General features: G+C 47.2%; 1 protein-coding gene across 1 annotated transcript in view; it reads left to right on the forward strand.

The window, feature by feature from the left end:
• Sall4 (spalt like transcription factor 4) overlaps positions 1–6064 on the forward strand; it is a 16666-nt gene extending 10602 nt beyond the window's left edge. Inside the window, exons 2-3 of the mRNA XM_004636030.1 lie at positions 1937–2217; positions 5642–6064. Of these exons, the coding sequence (XP_004636087.1) occupies positions 1937–2217; positions 5642–6064 (704 nt within the window). The remainder of the gene's footprint in view (positions 1–1936; positions 2218–5641) is intronic.
• The last annotated feature ends 9689 nt before the right edge of the window (positions 6065–15753 follow it).

Here is a 15753-nt window from a genome sequence, read left to right on the forward strand (position 1 = left end):
AATGTGTCATTTGCCACCGAGTCTTAAGCTGCCAGAGTTCCCTCAAGATGCATTATCGAACCCACACCGGGGAGAGGCCCTTCCCCTGCAAGATCTGCGGCCAAGCCTTTTCTACCAAGGGCAACTTGAAGACGCACCTTGGGGTCCACCGGACCAACACCGCCGTGAAGATGCAACACTCGTGCCCCATCTGTGAGAAGAAGTTCACCAACGCGGTCATGCTCCAGCAGCACATCCGCATGCACATGGGTGGCCAGATCCCCAACACGCCCCTGCTGGAGAGTCCCTGTGACTTTGTGGGTCCAGAGCCCGCCCTGGGTGGTGAGAACAGTGGCACGGGCACCCTCTGCCACGATGGTGTCGAAAGCATCGACGTAGATGACATCAGCTCCCATGACGTCTCCAGCGGCTCCTCCAAGGTGCCCACGCCACTTGCCAGCACCCACGTGGCTTCGCCCACTCTGGGGTACGCAGTGGTGGCTTCCCAAGAGGCCCTGGGGAAGACGGGGCCTGCCCCTTTGGGCCTGCAGCGCCAGAGCAGCCGAGAGAACGGCTCGGTGGAGAGTGACGGGCTGACCAACGATGACTCCTCCCTCATGGGTGACCAGGAGTACCAGAACCGAAGCCCAGATGCCATGGAAACCATGTCCTTCCAGGCCGTGTCCCCGGCCAATAGCCAAGCGGAAAGCATCAGGTCACGGTCCCCCGATGGCGGGCTCAAAGCCGAGAGCTCCGAGAACAGCCGCACTGAGATGGAAGGTGATAGAGCTTTGGGTTTAACTTCTGTCCATTTTGGCCTCCAGGTCATCTATAAAAAGAGGAACCTGGGTTGAACTTGACCAACGGAGTATCTGAAGCCCTTCTGCAGTAGGGCAGCTAGCTTTTCTGTGCTTCTGGGTAGGACATAATAACTTCCTCTACCCCAGCAAAGAACACTCTTTTCTTTGACTGCACTTTTTTTTTTTTTTTTTTTTGGCGGAACCGGGGATTAAACTCAGGCCCTCCCTCGCGCTTGCCAGGGAAGCGCTTGTTCCACCTAGCCATCTCCCCAACCCCTAAACACGCTTTTCTTAAAGTTTATGGTGGATATAATGGTAAATTAGGTATGGTCACAGTAATGGTTATTGGTTTTTATTTTTGTCCTTGACCCTGGGAGAACAGAGGGGTGATTGTAATTTTCCTCCTCTCTAAGAATTAAGAACTGAGGGGCCAGGGAGGTGGCTCAGTGGAATAAGCGCTTCCCTGGCAAGCGCAGGACCTGAGTTCAATCCCTGGTTCCACAAAAAAAAAAAAAATAATAATAATAATAATAATAATTAGGAACTGAACTCAGGACCTTGTGCTTGCCGGACAGGCGCTTGTGCCACTGAGCTGCTATCTCCCCAGCCAGGTGGTTGTGATTCTGAGTGAATCCCGGTCGTGGCTTTTCAGTCACTAGGGGAGCTGTAGCTCCTTAATTCTGTCGCCCCACCCTCTGAAGGGGTGTTCACAAATTGACCCCCTTACCAAGGGGGAGTTTTAAATGCACGTATCCGTCGTGGGCATCTATTTGGGTCCTTAATCATAAAGTAGAGGAAGAGAGCTGTATTTGCATTAGGAGTATCTGGGCATACTCTAAAGGTAGCTTTTGTTTTTTCCTGTATGAGGGATCAAACTTGCGACCTTGCTTTTGCCAGGCGGTGATTATGCCACTGAGCTCTCTCTCTGGCTCTCTAAAAGTAGCTTTTGATGCAGAAATTTGAACCAGACTTACACGGTGGCTTTTTCTTTAGTGTTGAGCCTATTTTATTGATGCAAATGAGCCTTTCAAAGGGAAGTTGCTTGTAAGGTAGAAATTTCCTGTAAGTAACAGTGAGTGTTTGCAAGGTCTCTTTTGCCTCCAAACATGAAAGGGTGTTGGCTGATACAGGTATGAGTCTCCCCTTCTGCATTCCAGGTCGAAGCAGCCTCCCAGCAGCGTTCATCCGCACACAGCCGACCTACGTCAAGGTTGAAGTTCCCGGCATGTTTGTGGGCCCCTCCGCCCTGTCCCCAGGTATGACCCCTCTGATGGCCACCCAGCCCCGCCGGCAAGCCAAGCAGCACGCCTGCACCCGGTGCGGGAAGAACTTCTCCTCGGCCAGCGCCCTGCAGATCCACGAGCGGACGCACACTGGAGAGAAGCCTTTCGTGTGCAACGTGTGCGGGAGGGCGTTCACCACCAAAGGCAACCTCAAGGTGGGTTCGCCGTGCTTTCTCGGGAAGGCTGGCTGGGGTGGAGCGGCGTCTCTGGAGCTCTGCTCTGGTTTTCCATTGCAGACGAGATAGATGGGCTGGGGCTTCTGGGGCAGTGGTGTAGCACTTGGCCTGGTTTGGGTGAGACTGTGGGTTTGGCCCCTACTACTCGAGAGGGGAGGAAAAGGCTGAGCTGGTGGAGCGTGCTTGCAATCCCAGCACTCAGGAGGCTGAGGCTGATGCTGGAGGACTGCCTTGGGTTTTTGCGGCCAGCTTGAACTGTATAGCAAAACCGTGTCTCAAAAAGACCAGAAGCAGGGGGGCTGGTGAGATGGCTCAGTGGCCTAAAGCACCTACTTTGAACAAGCTTAGCAAAGCACAGGGACCGCGGTTCAATCCCCCAGCACCACATGCCAGCCAGCCCCGCCCCCTGGTGGGCTGAGCTGGCCACACACACACACACACAAATAAATAAAATTAAAAAAAAAAAAAAAAGACCAGAAGCAGGGAGTATGAGATTTGATATACCTACGCCTCCGAAAAACAATTTCAGAAGTTTTTTTCTTTTTTAAATTTTGTTTTTTTAATAGATTTGGTGGCTACAGGATCTTACTACTCAGCTCAGACTCGTAGTGATCCTCCTGTTTTCAGCCTCCCTAGCAATGGGATTACAGGCATGCGCCACCACGCTCAGACTGGCTGGCTCAGCCCACCCTGGGTGCAAAGCTGGCGCAGCATGTGGTGCCAGGGATCGAACCATGGTCCCTGCACTTGCGCATTAGTCCACTGAGCTATCTCGCCGGCCCCAGAGCTCTTGCATGACAACATCTCAAAGTGGGATGAGAGTGTTGTCTATAATGGGTAATGGCTTTGCCTAACCTTAAGGGCACATAAGATAATGCTGCCACCTACAAACGATGGCACCGGGAAGCAGGATATGGTTTGCCTTGTGCTTTTTATTTATTTTCTCAATCCAAGATGGATAATCCCCCCCCCCCCCACGGTTAGAGAGACCCTGATTTCTTGGCACCGTGGTTCAGTAATACAGATCAGTAAGCCTGAGCATGTAGCTTGGTGGTAGAGAACCTGAAGACCACGTGCAGGGCTCTGGGTTCAATTCCCAGTGCCATGCAGAAGATCTAAGCTTCAAAAGTGAAGAGAGATGAAGTATGACCTGGACACACAGAGGATCTGTATTGTATTTGCTGTGTACTTACTGTAAGGTAGCGCTGATCCTGGCCGGACTCGTGTGCCCTGCCAGGCTCGATACAGTCTGGTTTTCACGCTACTTAGTTGAAATAAGTACTATTTGTTAAGTATGTGTGGAATAGAAAGATGGATACAGTATCGCTAGAGGTTTGTTTGAGACAAGGTGTCCGTGTCTAAGACTGGCCTCCAACTCCTGGTGATTTTCCTGCCTCTGACACCCCATCTGCTGGGCTTTACCACTCTGATTTAAAGCAGTGAAGGTCTCTAGGTTATGATGTTTGTTGGGCCAGGCCTTCCACAGGGCAGTCCACAGAGTAATTACTGTTGTTAAGATGCATGGATTTCGCCAAGGGAGGGTTGTGTATGTGAGAACGAACAGCAACGCATGCACGGGTTATGGTGCCATGGATTGAACAAAGGACCTTGTGAAATGGAGAGATGGATGCGAGGCAAGTACCCTTCTAATAGTTTCAGGGTTTGCCAAGTTGAGGCTGTAGGTTCATGTTTGTTGCTGGTTTGAGCAGACACAAGAGCTTTGGACAGCTGCTTGCTGTGTGCTGTGTTTTTTTTTGGGTTTTTTGGCGGAACCGGGGATTGAACTCAGGCCCTTGCATTTGCCAGAGAAGCGCTTATTCCACTGAGCCATCTTCCGGGCCCCCTTGCTGTGTGCTGTGGCTTGGTCTCGCTTCAGTTTGAGTGTAACGCTGAGAAAAAGTTGCTCTGAAGCACATTGTATCGGTGAGGCGGCTGCGACCCTGATACACTTCAGCAGCTGCTCAGGACTGCTTGCCAGTCACCCAGCTCGGAGCTTCTGGGGATGACTGTGAAGGCGAACTGAAGGCTCCTGGCGTGCCTGGCACCTAGCACCAGGGGCTTTTAAACTTACAAGGAAGCTGAAGAGGACAGTCCCACAACACAGCCCAGCTGAAGAAGCAGCAGCGGGTTAGCAGGCTGTCTTTGTTGGAAGAGATTAATTAGATTAGATTAAATTGTATCCACTGGGGCCCAACAAATAACTCAGCAGAAAGGGGAGAGGGGTTCATCCCCAGGCCTGCTGTGCCAACCCCCGTCCCTGGGGCTCAATTTAGACTGGGCGTGGTGGCGTGTGCCTGTGATCCCAGCTATTGGGAGGCTGTAAATAGGCGGATCTCTGTGAGTCCCGATCTAGTAGTGAGACCCTGAACACCCTGTGGACCCTTTCCTAAAATACAAAAAAACAAAACAAAACACACAATTGTATCCACTTCCCACTGTGGCTTTCCCAACAATACTTACTTTTCTTGCTATCCACGATGGCTAGACTTACTTGCTTGGCTTTTTTTGTGTTGTCTTGTTTTTCTGTTTATATTTTGCAATGCTGGAGATAGAGCCCAGGGCCTTACGTGCTCCACACCCTGCCGCTGAGCTCCACACGCAACCCAGTTAGGAAGTATTGCTGATACCAAGCTGTGTGAGAGCAGAAGGTTTTGTTTTAAAAAATGATTCTGGACTGGGGAGTCAGCTCAGCTACTAAGCGCCTGCTGGCAATTGCAAAGTCCTGGAGTTTGATCCAGGTACCAAAAAAGAAAAAGAAAAAAAAAAAATCTTGAAAACAAAATGACTTGCAAGTGAAACTTTTTAATCCAAGTGATTTGTAGACTCATGGCAGGGAGAATAGAGGCATCCTGGTGTATTTCACCTAGTTTGTCATTTTGTAATAGTTGAATAGCTCACTAGGGATTGGGACGTGGGTACAATCTTGTCTTGTTCAGAGTTCATAGTTGTGCACGTATTCCCTACCCCGCTGTGTTAAACTGCACTGTTTCATTGTTTGGAAAAGTCTGTACTGGTTTGAGACAGCATCTCATCATGTGGTTCAGCCTGGCCTTGAATGCCCTTTGTAGCTCAGGCTGGCCTCAAACACAGTGATCCTTCTGCCTCAGCCTCCTGAGTGCTAGGATTACAGGCAAGCGCCACCGTGCCGAATAGGTACCTGTATGTGTTAATTGGAACGATGCCTGGCATGTAGCAGTTGCTTAGAGAGACATACTGCAGATCCTTTATTTTTCTTCCCTTCCACAAGACCAAATGCCTGAATTTTTTATATATAATCTTACTTTCTGAATACGCAAGTATGCTTCAGCCCCTGTGGTTGGGACCCTGCTGGTCTACAGACTTGGGCTTGGGATAATCCGTGGACTTTGCACCTGATCCACATTGCTCTGTCCTGTCCCGGCAGGTCCACTACATGACCCACGGGGCCAATAATAACTCAGCTCGCCGTGGGAGGAAGCTGGCCATCGAGAACACCATGGCTCTGCTGGGGACGGATGGGAAGCGAGCACCAGAAATGTTTCCCAAGGAGATCCTGTCGCCCTCAGTGGGCGTGGACCCCATGGTGTGGAACCAGTACACCAGCATGCTCAATGGCGGGCTGGCCATGAAGACCAATGAGATCTCAGTGATCCAGAGCGGCGGGATCCCCACCCTGCCCGTGTCCCTGGGGGCCAGCTCCGTTGGGAGCAGTGCCACCGCTTCCAAAATGGACAGCTCCCAGTCTGGGGCTGGTGCTGACGCAGAAAAACCAGGCATTGTTACTGACAGCGTTGGCAAACACCAGTTCCCTCACTTTCTGGAAGAAAACAAGATCGCAGTCAGCTGAGCTTACCTTACCAGAGCAGCAAAGGGGCGGAGGGACTGAGGGAACCCAACCCCTCTCCTGTGTCCTTTGTTCTTACTGATATGCAAATGATGTTTACGGTGGTGACCCAATCTGGGCTATTCCTACAATCACAACTGTTGCTATGCTGCTTTGCAAAAAAAAAAGAAAAAGAAAACAAAAATTTTTTTAAAAATTCATACCAAAACAGACTAGATTTTTTTTTTTTTTAAATTTTGGAAAGAAGCGGGTCTTGCAAAAGTAGCTTTCTTACTTGCAACAAGCTATGTATGTAGAAGCTTTGTCCAACCTCGAGTGACTTTTTCCAAAGACTGTTGTCACCTGTGTCAAGGTGCGCCAGTTGGAATTTCCTGAACCACATGGAAGACAACTACTTAGCCTAATTGTGGGGGTGACTTGCTGTGTACTTCCGAGCTAATGCTATGTGGGTGAATGGACAAAGGTCTGTCATCTATTTAGGGGCCAGTTCAATATGACTCCCCCAACCCCTTACCATCTTCTGTTTCCTTTTGTTTGTTGAATGTACTTAAAAGGAAAAAGAAAAACCCAAGTTCGCAGAATTCCTTCAGCCTTAGGACTGTATGTGCATGCCCTGGTGTTGGCGGGCTTTGTTTAGTCCTTAGGGAAACTGTGTGTGTGTGTGTGTCGCTGCTTATTTAAATAAATACAGTCCACCTGGAGCCCCCGGAGTGTGGACAACTCCTCACACTTCGCAGATGCTTGTCTCCCAGGCACCAGGAGAGCCAGGTGCTGGGCTGGAGTTCTCAGGTGACTTGGGGGCACCAGTCCCTGCTCTGTTTTGAAGAACTTTTTCATTCTTGAAACTCACCGAAGACCAAACCTTTGTATCATGAGTTCATATGTTTTGTTTTTTCATTTCCTTGGGCCACTCAAGCCAAGTAGTGATGGAGATGTTCTCCCACCCCTTGCATATTTCATGAAGGCTATGGAGTTGGAACAGGCAAGTCCTGGGTGTAAAAGCTTTAATTTATCTACCTCATTTATTTTTTACTTTTGTAGCCATAGTCTATTTTCCTATTTTATGACCGCTGAAGTATTCCAGGCTCTGTCTTAAACCTAAAGAGTTGACATTGTTGGGAACAGCTGGATGTTCACGATGTCTTTGATTCCTTTTTTTTTTTTTTTTTTTAATCCCCTTCTGTACTTGTAATAATACCGAGCATTTGATAAACCATTGCTCTCGGTGTTTAAGGAGAAAAGACCAGAGGGCTGGGTCGAGGAGTGTCAGAAGCCCCTTGTGGAAATGTGGATCGAGACTGTTACTCCAAGTTTTGTCTCTTATTGCACCTGACTATAGGATCCAAAAAAGTGTTTTGCCACATTGTGCCTTTCCTTCTGGAGATGTAAGAGAACACAATGCTAGTGCCTGTTTACACTGTGAAGTGCATATTGTCACGAGGACACCCCAGTGGCTTTCTCTCTGTTGAGCTAAGAATGCCTTGTGAATGTATGGCCTCCAGAGAGCCCCTGTACTTGTACCTGCTGATGCTGTCTGTCCGTTGGAAAATAAATTTTGAATGTTTTTTTTTTTTTTTTCCCCCATCAAGCGTGTCTGTCTGTTTTTCAGGTGCCTTCTTCTCAGAGCCTGAGAAGCTTGGCTTGGCCGTTGTTTTCATCTGCCTCAGAATAAACCCTCTTTACAAATCAGTAGAGAGAAGCCAGTATCCGGCCCTGTGGTACTTTTGCACATGCTTTAGTTGTCTTTATACGAGACACATCTGTTACTTCGATGCTAAACTTATCAAAGTGGTCTTTTTTTTTTTTCAAAGTGGTCTTTAGAAAGCTTAAGTTCTGGAGCCAGGGAGATGGCTCAGTGGAATAAGTGCTTCCCTGGCAAGCACAAGGCCCCGAGTTCAATCCCTGCTTCTGCCCGGGGTAAAAAAAAAAAGAAAGAAAACTTGTGTGGATGTTTTAGTGGGACCCACTAACCTGTGACACCAAGAGTAAGAAGCACCTTTACTTCTGACCTCAGAAAATTAAGAATTACTTCCTTTTTTAAAAAAAAAATGCAGGGGGCCAGGGAGATGGCTCAGTGGAATAAGCGCTTCCCTGGCAAGCGCAAGGGGCTGAGTTCAATCCCTGGTTCCAGAAAAAAAAGAAAAAATGTTAAGTTGTGCAGCAGATCCTCTGTAGTCCACAGTCCTCATACTTGTATTCCTCCTGCCTCAGCCTCCTGAGTGGGGATTACAGGAATGTGTCCCCATATTTGGCTCCAAGAACTTGTGACCACAGATGATTTCTCATGCTGTGGATGACTGCATGCCTCAGCCTTTCCTAGTCAGGGCTGTGTCACTGGTAGAGAAGTCCCTTCTGCCTAGCACTCTGGGGCTGAGGCAGGAGGATTTTCAAGCCCAGCCTGGGCAGTTCAGTGAGAACCTGTCTGTGAATTCGAAAGGGCTCAGAATGTAGCACATAGCTAAGCTCCTGGGCTTAATCCGCAATAGTTTTATTTATTTTTTGCCCTGTTGAGATCCGGCTCTCACTACACAGTTCAGGCTGGCCTTGAACTCTGTAGCCTAGGCTGACCTGGAACTCGCAATGATCTTCCTGTCTCAGCCTCTCGGGTGCTAGGAGTATAGACGTGCACCACCATGCCAGCCTCCAGTACAGCTTGAAAATAAAGAATAGGAGTAGCTGCTTTATTAACAGTTAACACTGTAGTATTGTGTATACGTGTGATGTTTGGTGCTAAATAAAAGATTTTGCACATGCCAGGTGTGTGCTGCAGAACTGGGTGACATCCCCAGCGGCTGTGCTGTCCTGCCTCAGCCTTTTGGGAATCTGGGATGACAGGAATGAGCGTGGTGTTAAGTTTTTGTTTGGGCTGCAGGGTCGTACCGGGAACCCAACTCCAGGGCCATTTTTTATTTTGGAATAATGTTTTTTTTTTTTTTTTTTTCCCCCCCGTTTCTCGAATGCCTTCAGGGCACTTTTGGCCAGCGGGAGAGTTGTGAGGTTCGAACTCCAGCAACCTGAGGCTGCCAGCTTTGTGGAAGCAGCCACTTAAAGGACTGAGCTAGGGCCAGGCCCCCTTTATTTTGGTATAGGGTCTAAGTGTCTAGGTTGCCCAAACTGTTGTGAAATGTGGGATTCTTTGGCCAGCTTCCCGAGTGCTGGGATGACGGGCATGCGCCAAAGTGTTAACATATGAACATGGAGAATAGTGGCTGGGCAGAGGGACCCAGGGAAGAGCGGTTGGTTGGTTTGGAGAATGACCCTCATTGCCACCTAGAACGTGGAGAAGCCAGCAGCAGGCCCGGTGTGATGACTTTGCATGTGTTGGCTGGCTTTCCAGGCCAGATACATGGCAGTGGGCTGGGGATGCGGCTCAGGGTAAGAGTACCTGCCTGGCATACGTGAGCCCCGGCTTCTTCCTGGCATTGCAAACCGCCCCCAACACCTCCCCAAAGCAAACGAACCATGAGAGCTGCTGTGTACTGAGACTGGCCCGCTGGCCGCGGCCATAAGCCCTGTATCCCAAGCCCTGCTGTGGGCACGTGCTGTGTCACTGAAGCCATCCCACGATGACAACGTCAGTCACACAGATCGTACCTTTCATGCTGGTGGTTCATAAATTTCAAAAGTTGGTGCTTTGAAATATTAAAATTGACAATCCTAGCCAACCTCAAAAAAAAAGAGGGGGTGCTGGGGAGATAGCTCAGGATAAGCACTTGCCTGGCAAGCTCGAGGGCCTGAGTTCAAGCCCCGGTTCCGCAAAAAGACTTAAATCTATGCAGGTAGGTGTGAAAAGGGAGACATTACAACAGATCTGTAGAAATCCAGATCAGTACCTGCTTTGAGAATTTGCGTTCTATAGGAAGAGGGCTGAGGATATAGCTCAGTGGCATAAGAAGCTGCCTGGCAAGCGCAAGGTCCCAATTTTGATCTCCAGTACTGAAAAAAAAAAAAAAAAAGACATTCATACAGACATGAATTACCAAAGCTGAGTCGAGAGGATATAAAAATTATAAATAAAACAATATCACTTGATGAAATTGATTTTCTACCAATGAAGAAAAGCCCAAATCCTGATGAATTCACTGCTGAGTTATACAAGACGTTTAGAGAATTAATACCACTATCTAAGCTCTGAAATGAAATTGGAAAGGGATGGGGCTGGTGAGATGGCTCAGTGGTCTAAAGCACCTACTTAGAACAAGCTTAGCAAAGCACTGGGACCGCGGTTCAATCCCCCAGCACCACATGCCAGCCAGCCCCGCCCCCTGGTGGGCTGAGCTGGACACACACACACACACACACACACACACACATAAATAAATTAAAAATAAAATTAAAATAAAATAGATACTGAGAAGGGAGCAGTACTCCCAAAGTCCTTCCTGGAAGTGAGCATTGCCCTGATAACAAAACCAGTGAAGGATCCAACCAAAACAGAGAGCTCCAGTCTTCCTGATGGACATAGATGGAAACCCCCTCAGTTGGGTGCTGGCCGGCGGAATGCAGTGAATTGTCAAGATGATACACTGTGCCGAGCAGGACTCATCGCAGGAATGCAGGGATGGTTGGGCACATGCAAATCAACAACCGTAACCATGTTAACAGAGCCCAGGACAAGACTGTATGATCAGCTCAATAAATGCAGAAAACGCATTTGACAAAGCCCAACACCCATTCATGATTAAAAAAAAAAAAAAAAACCCTACAGAAAATTGGAACAGACGGTCTTAATCTGATAAAAGACATCTATGACAAACCAACACCTAACGTCATACTAACTGGATGAAACTAAAAGCTTTCACTCTAAAATCAGGGACAAAAGCTGGGCATGGTGGCTCATGCCTGTAATCCCAGCACTCAGGAGGCTGAGGCAGGAAGATTTCTGGGAGTTCAAGACCAGCCTGGGCTACCAATGGAGCTCAAGTCTAGTGTGAACTGCACAGCATGGCCCTATGTCAAAAAGGACGATAAAATCAGGAACAAGACAAGGGTATCACTTTTTTTTTTTTTTTTTTAAATGAAGTTCAGGCTGAGCTCACTTTGTAGCCCAGGCTGGTCTTGAACTCCCAATGATCCTCCTGCCTCAGCCTCCTGAGTGCTGGGATCACAGGCATGTGCCACCTTGTCTAACTGTACTATCACCAGTCTTACTCAATAAATCCTGGCAATATTAGTAATTGCAGAACAATTAGATAAAAGAAAAAAGGACAGAAAAAGGTGTTAAATTAATACTTGCAGATGACATGATTTGCTACAAAGAAGGCTCTAAAACCTTCACCCAAAGTTTTCTACATTTAATAACAACTCAGTCACATAGCTGGATAGATGCAAAGCCAGCTCTCAGAAAGCAGCAGCCTTCCTGTGCACAACAAACTCGGAGTCTGAGGAAGCAACACCTTTCACAGTAGCATTTTATTTTATATCATTTTATTTATTTATTTATTTATTTATTTATTTATTTATTTTAGGCGGAACTGGGGATTGAACTCAGGCCCTTGCGCTTGCCAGGGAAGCGCTTCTTCCACTGAGCCATCTCCCCAGCCCCAACAATAGCATTTTAAAAAATGAAGTATCTCAGAATCAATCTAATAAAGTAAAAACCCTCTACATTGCAAATTACAGTGCTCTGAAAGGGAAGATTAAAGAGGATAGCAGAAAATGGAAAACTATCACTTGCTCTTGGGTAGAATAAAGTGGCCATACTTCCAAACTGTTATATAGGGACTGGGGAGATAGCTCAGTAGAGTAAGTGCTTGCCGGGCAAGTGCAAGGGACTGAGTTCAATCCCTGGTTCTGCCAAAGGGAAAAAAATAAAATTTGTCATATGGCTCCAGGGAGATAGCTCAATAGAATAAGCGTTTGCCTGGCAAGCGCAAGGGCCTGAGTTCTATCCCAAGTACGGAAAAAAAAAAAAACCAAAAACAACCCTACAGATTTAATGCATACAGATTTCTGATAAAAATCCCAACAACATACCTCACAGACTTAGAGAAAATATTCCTAAAGCTCATCTGGAACCAGAGGAGACCTAGAGCAGCAAAAGCAATTCCGGGCAAAAAAGGCAAGGCAGGGGCACTACAATCCCTGACTTGAAATTGTCCTACAAAGCCAGTGTGATAAAAAGAACACTTGGTGCTGACAGAAACAGACCCAAGGGGCAGTGGAACAGATTGAAGAATGCAGAAACAACCCGGATGCACTCAGCCACCTTATCTTTGACGAAGGAGCTGAACACCTTCCCTGGGAGCAAGACAGCTTCTTTAATTAGTGGTGCTGGGGAAACTGGCTCTCCACATGCCAGCGATTAAAACTAGATACAGATCTTTCACCTTGCACTAAGCTACAATCGAAATGAATCAAAGATCTAAATATTAAAACAGAAACCCTAAATCTGCTGGAAGATAGAGTGAAGATGTTAGTGTAGACAAAAACTATGAATAAAACCCCAATCAAACAGGAAATATGAAGAATCAGCAACTGGGATCTCATGGTTTTTGTTTTGTTTTTAAGTTGGAAGCGGACCTCTGTGGCACCAGAGGTGAAAGTTGAGAAGTATTTTTTTGGGGGGGCTGGCTCAGGCAGCCTTAAGGGTGGGTCTGGTAAGGCATGTGGAGCTGGGGATGGATAGGCGGTCCTCTGCACCTGACTGGGTTTCCCTAAGCAGGCTCTTAAACAACTGAGCTAACCCACACGCCCCCCTCATCTTATTAAAAAGCAAGAGAAGGGCTGGCCAAAATAGCTCAGCAGATTAAAGTGTCTGCATAGGTCCTGCTTTACCTTGGTCTTAACCATCCAGCAGAAAAGTATGAAGTCGAAATGTAAGAAATAAAGCCATGCTGTTAAGTTGAGCTGTGGGGGACTCAGGTCAATAATTTCTGACATTGCCAGTTAAACAGAAGACCCAATGCTATTATGGGCTACTGGACTCTTTTAGAATATTTTGCTGAGTTTACACACCTATAATATTCAATAACGGAACTTAGAAAAAATGGGGTATACTGATGAATGTCCATTTTGTATCTGTGTATTCAAAGTGGTCGGGATAGATATATAGTTACACTCTGTTAATGAATAGAATGATTTGTTCTAATGGTGTTTGTAAATAGGATCACAAGTCCGCATCTTGTACAGCAATTAACCACTAAGAAGAATATATGCAGTGTATTATTTGTTGAAAAATTAAAAAAAATAATAAAAAAAATAAATAAAGTGTCTGCAAGCAGGCACAGGGGCCAGGGGTTCCATCCCCAGGCCTGCCGTGCCAGCCCTGTCCCTGGGACACGCTGAGATGGCAGTTGAGACTGGGCGTGGTGGTGTGCGCCTGTAATCCCAGCTCTTGGGAGGCTGTAAACAGGCAGATCACTACGAGTCTGATCTAGTAGTGAGACCCAAACACCTTGTAGACCTTCCCTAAAAATACCCCCCCCCCAAAAAAAAAAAAAGGGAAGAGAAACCACAAGAGTGAAAAGTGGGGGAAAAAACTGTGGCCAGCTGTTCCTCAATCAAAGAACTAATATCTAGAATATGTAAAGAGGGGGTTGGGGAGATGGCTCAGTAGAATAAGCGCTTCCCTGGCAAGCGCAAGGGCCTGAGCTCAATCCCTAGTTCCGAAAAAAAAAATCATCAGACTCCCCAAATTTATTTATTTATTATTATTGTTATTTTTTCAGAACTGGGGATTGAACTCAGGCCCTTGCGCTTACCAGGCAAGCACCTGTTTCTGCTCAGCCATCTCCCCAGCCCCATAGACTCCCCAAATTTAAGGACCCAGTTCAAAGCTGGGCATCTGTAATGAACAGCTACTTCTCAGATGAACAAGAGAGATGACAAACAAATATATGAAAACAATATTTAATATCACTGTTCATTAGAGAAATGCAAATTAAAACAATACTGAGATTTTGTCTCACTCCAGAATGGTTATTACCAAGAAATAAACCAATAACAAATCACATGCCTATTCCACCAATCAGGAGGCTAAGGCAGGAAGATTGCTATGAGTTTGAGGCCTGTTGGGCTACATTGTGAGTTAAAGGCCAGTCTGAACTACATAGTGAGACCTGGTTTCACAGAACCAAAAAAAAAGAAAGAAAGAAAAATACATAAACTCATCCACTTTTTTTCCATCTCCTCCCCACCCTAGATTACACTCAGGACCTTGCGCTTGCCAGGCAGGCGCTTGTGCTGGTGAGCTGCTATCTCCTATCTCCCCTGCCCTCCTTTGTGTGTGTGTGTGTGTGTGTGTGTGTGTGTGCCTTTGTGTGTGTGTGTCTTTTAGGGAAGGGTTACAGGGTGTTCAGGGTCTTACTACTAGATCAAACTCAGTGATCTGCCTGTTAACAGCCTCCCAAGAGCTGGGATTACAGGTGCACACCTCCATGCCCAGTCTCAATTGCTATCTCAGAGTGCCCTGGGGTGGGGCCGGCATGGCAGGCCCGGGGATCAAACCCCTGGTCCCTGTGCCTGCTTGCAGGCACTTTAATCACTGAGCTATTTGCCCAGCCCTTCCCCTGCCCTCTTTTTCCAACTTTAAGACAGCATTTTCAGAGCTGCTAGGCATAAGATAGGATGCCACTGGGAGGTGCGGGTGGCTTCCTGTTGTAGTTCTGACCCACACCAGGCTGATCCAGGTGCTGCTGAAGCCCAATAGCAGGGGCAGTGTGTGTCACAGCAAGAGTTTGTCCTCAAGGCCTCTAACCCCAGTATTCACCACTCAGGTCTGCTGAGCAAAAAAACGTGCCACCGTGCACAAGTCCAAGAACAGAAAGCTTGGAGTTCGGTGATAAAGGTCCATCTCAAATTAGAGAGGAGGAGCCAGGGAGATGGCTCAGTAGAATAAGTGCTTGCTTGACAAGCGCAAGGACCTGAGTTCAATCCCCAGTTCTGTCAAAAAAAAAATTAAAAATTTTAAAAAATCATCAAATTAGGGGAAAGATAGGTTCAGAAAGAAATAGATGCTCTTTCCTCAGGAACGCAAGTCTTAGATCAACACTTAGCTGGAGGCCTAGGCAGAAGAGCTTGTATTGTTACTTACCTCATCTGAAAAATGGGTCTAACTCTGTTGCACAGGATTAGGGTGAGATGAGATGTGAATACTTAATTTGGCAGCCACTCCGGTTAGGTTTGGCAGGAAATCTGAGCTGTCCTCTTAGACTTCTGCTTTCATGGATTCCTCTGGTGGAAACTGTTGAGGCTGAAGACAGAGGTCACTTGGTCTCTAGGTGTCAGCTGCGGGCCACACCTTCACCTCAAGGGTGACGTGAAATGTTGTAGCTCATAATATAAGGGTACATCCTTTGGGCCGGGGAGATAGCTCAGCAGCATACGTGCCTGCCTGGCAAACACAATGTCACAAGTTCGATCCCGGGACCACAAAAAAAAAAAAAAACACATCCATCAACGTTCCCTGTTTGCTTTTAAAATGTGGAGCACAGAAACAAAAAGGGCTTTTAGGGTGACCTATCCAAGCATCATAAAATAAGACATACGTGGTGCAGCCAGAGCTGCCATATTTTCTTCATTCTTGCATCTTACCCCTTACCCTACCCCATCCTCACCGACCCCAGACACGAGATCGAGTGGGTACACAAGGTGGCCCAAGCCTGCTGGTTCCACACCCTGGGTATGGGGGATCCCATTGTGCTCCACCACATGACTGTGTTTCATGATCTTGTGTTGTGTCCGTGTCTGAA

Source organism: Octodon degus, unplaced genomic scaffold, assembly GCF_000260255.1.
Source record: "Octodon degus isolate 3935 unplaced genomic scaffold, OctDeg1.0 scaffold00077, whole genome shotgun sequence".
NCBI lineage: Eukaryota > Metazoa > Chordata > Mammalia > Rodentia > Octodontidae > Octodon > Octodon degus.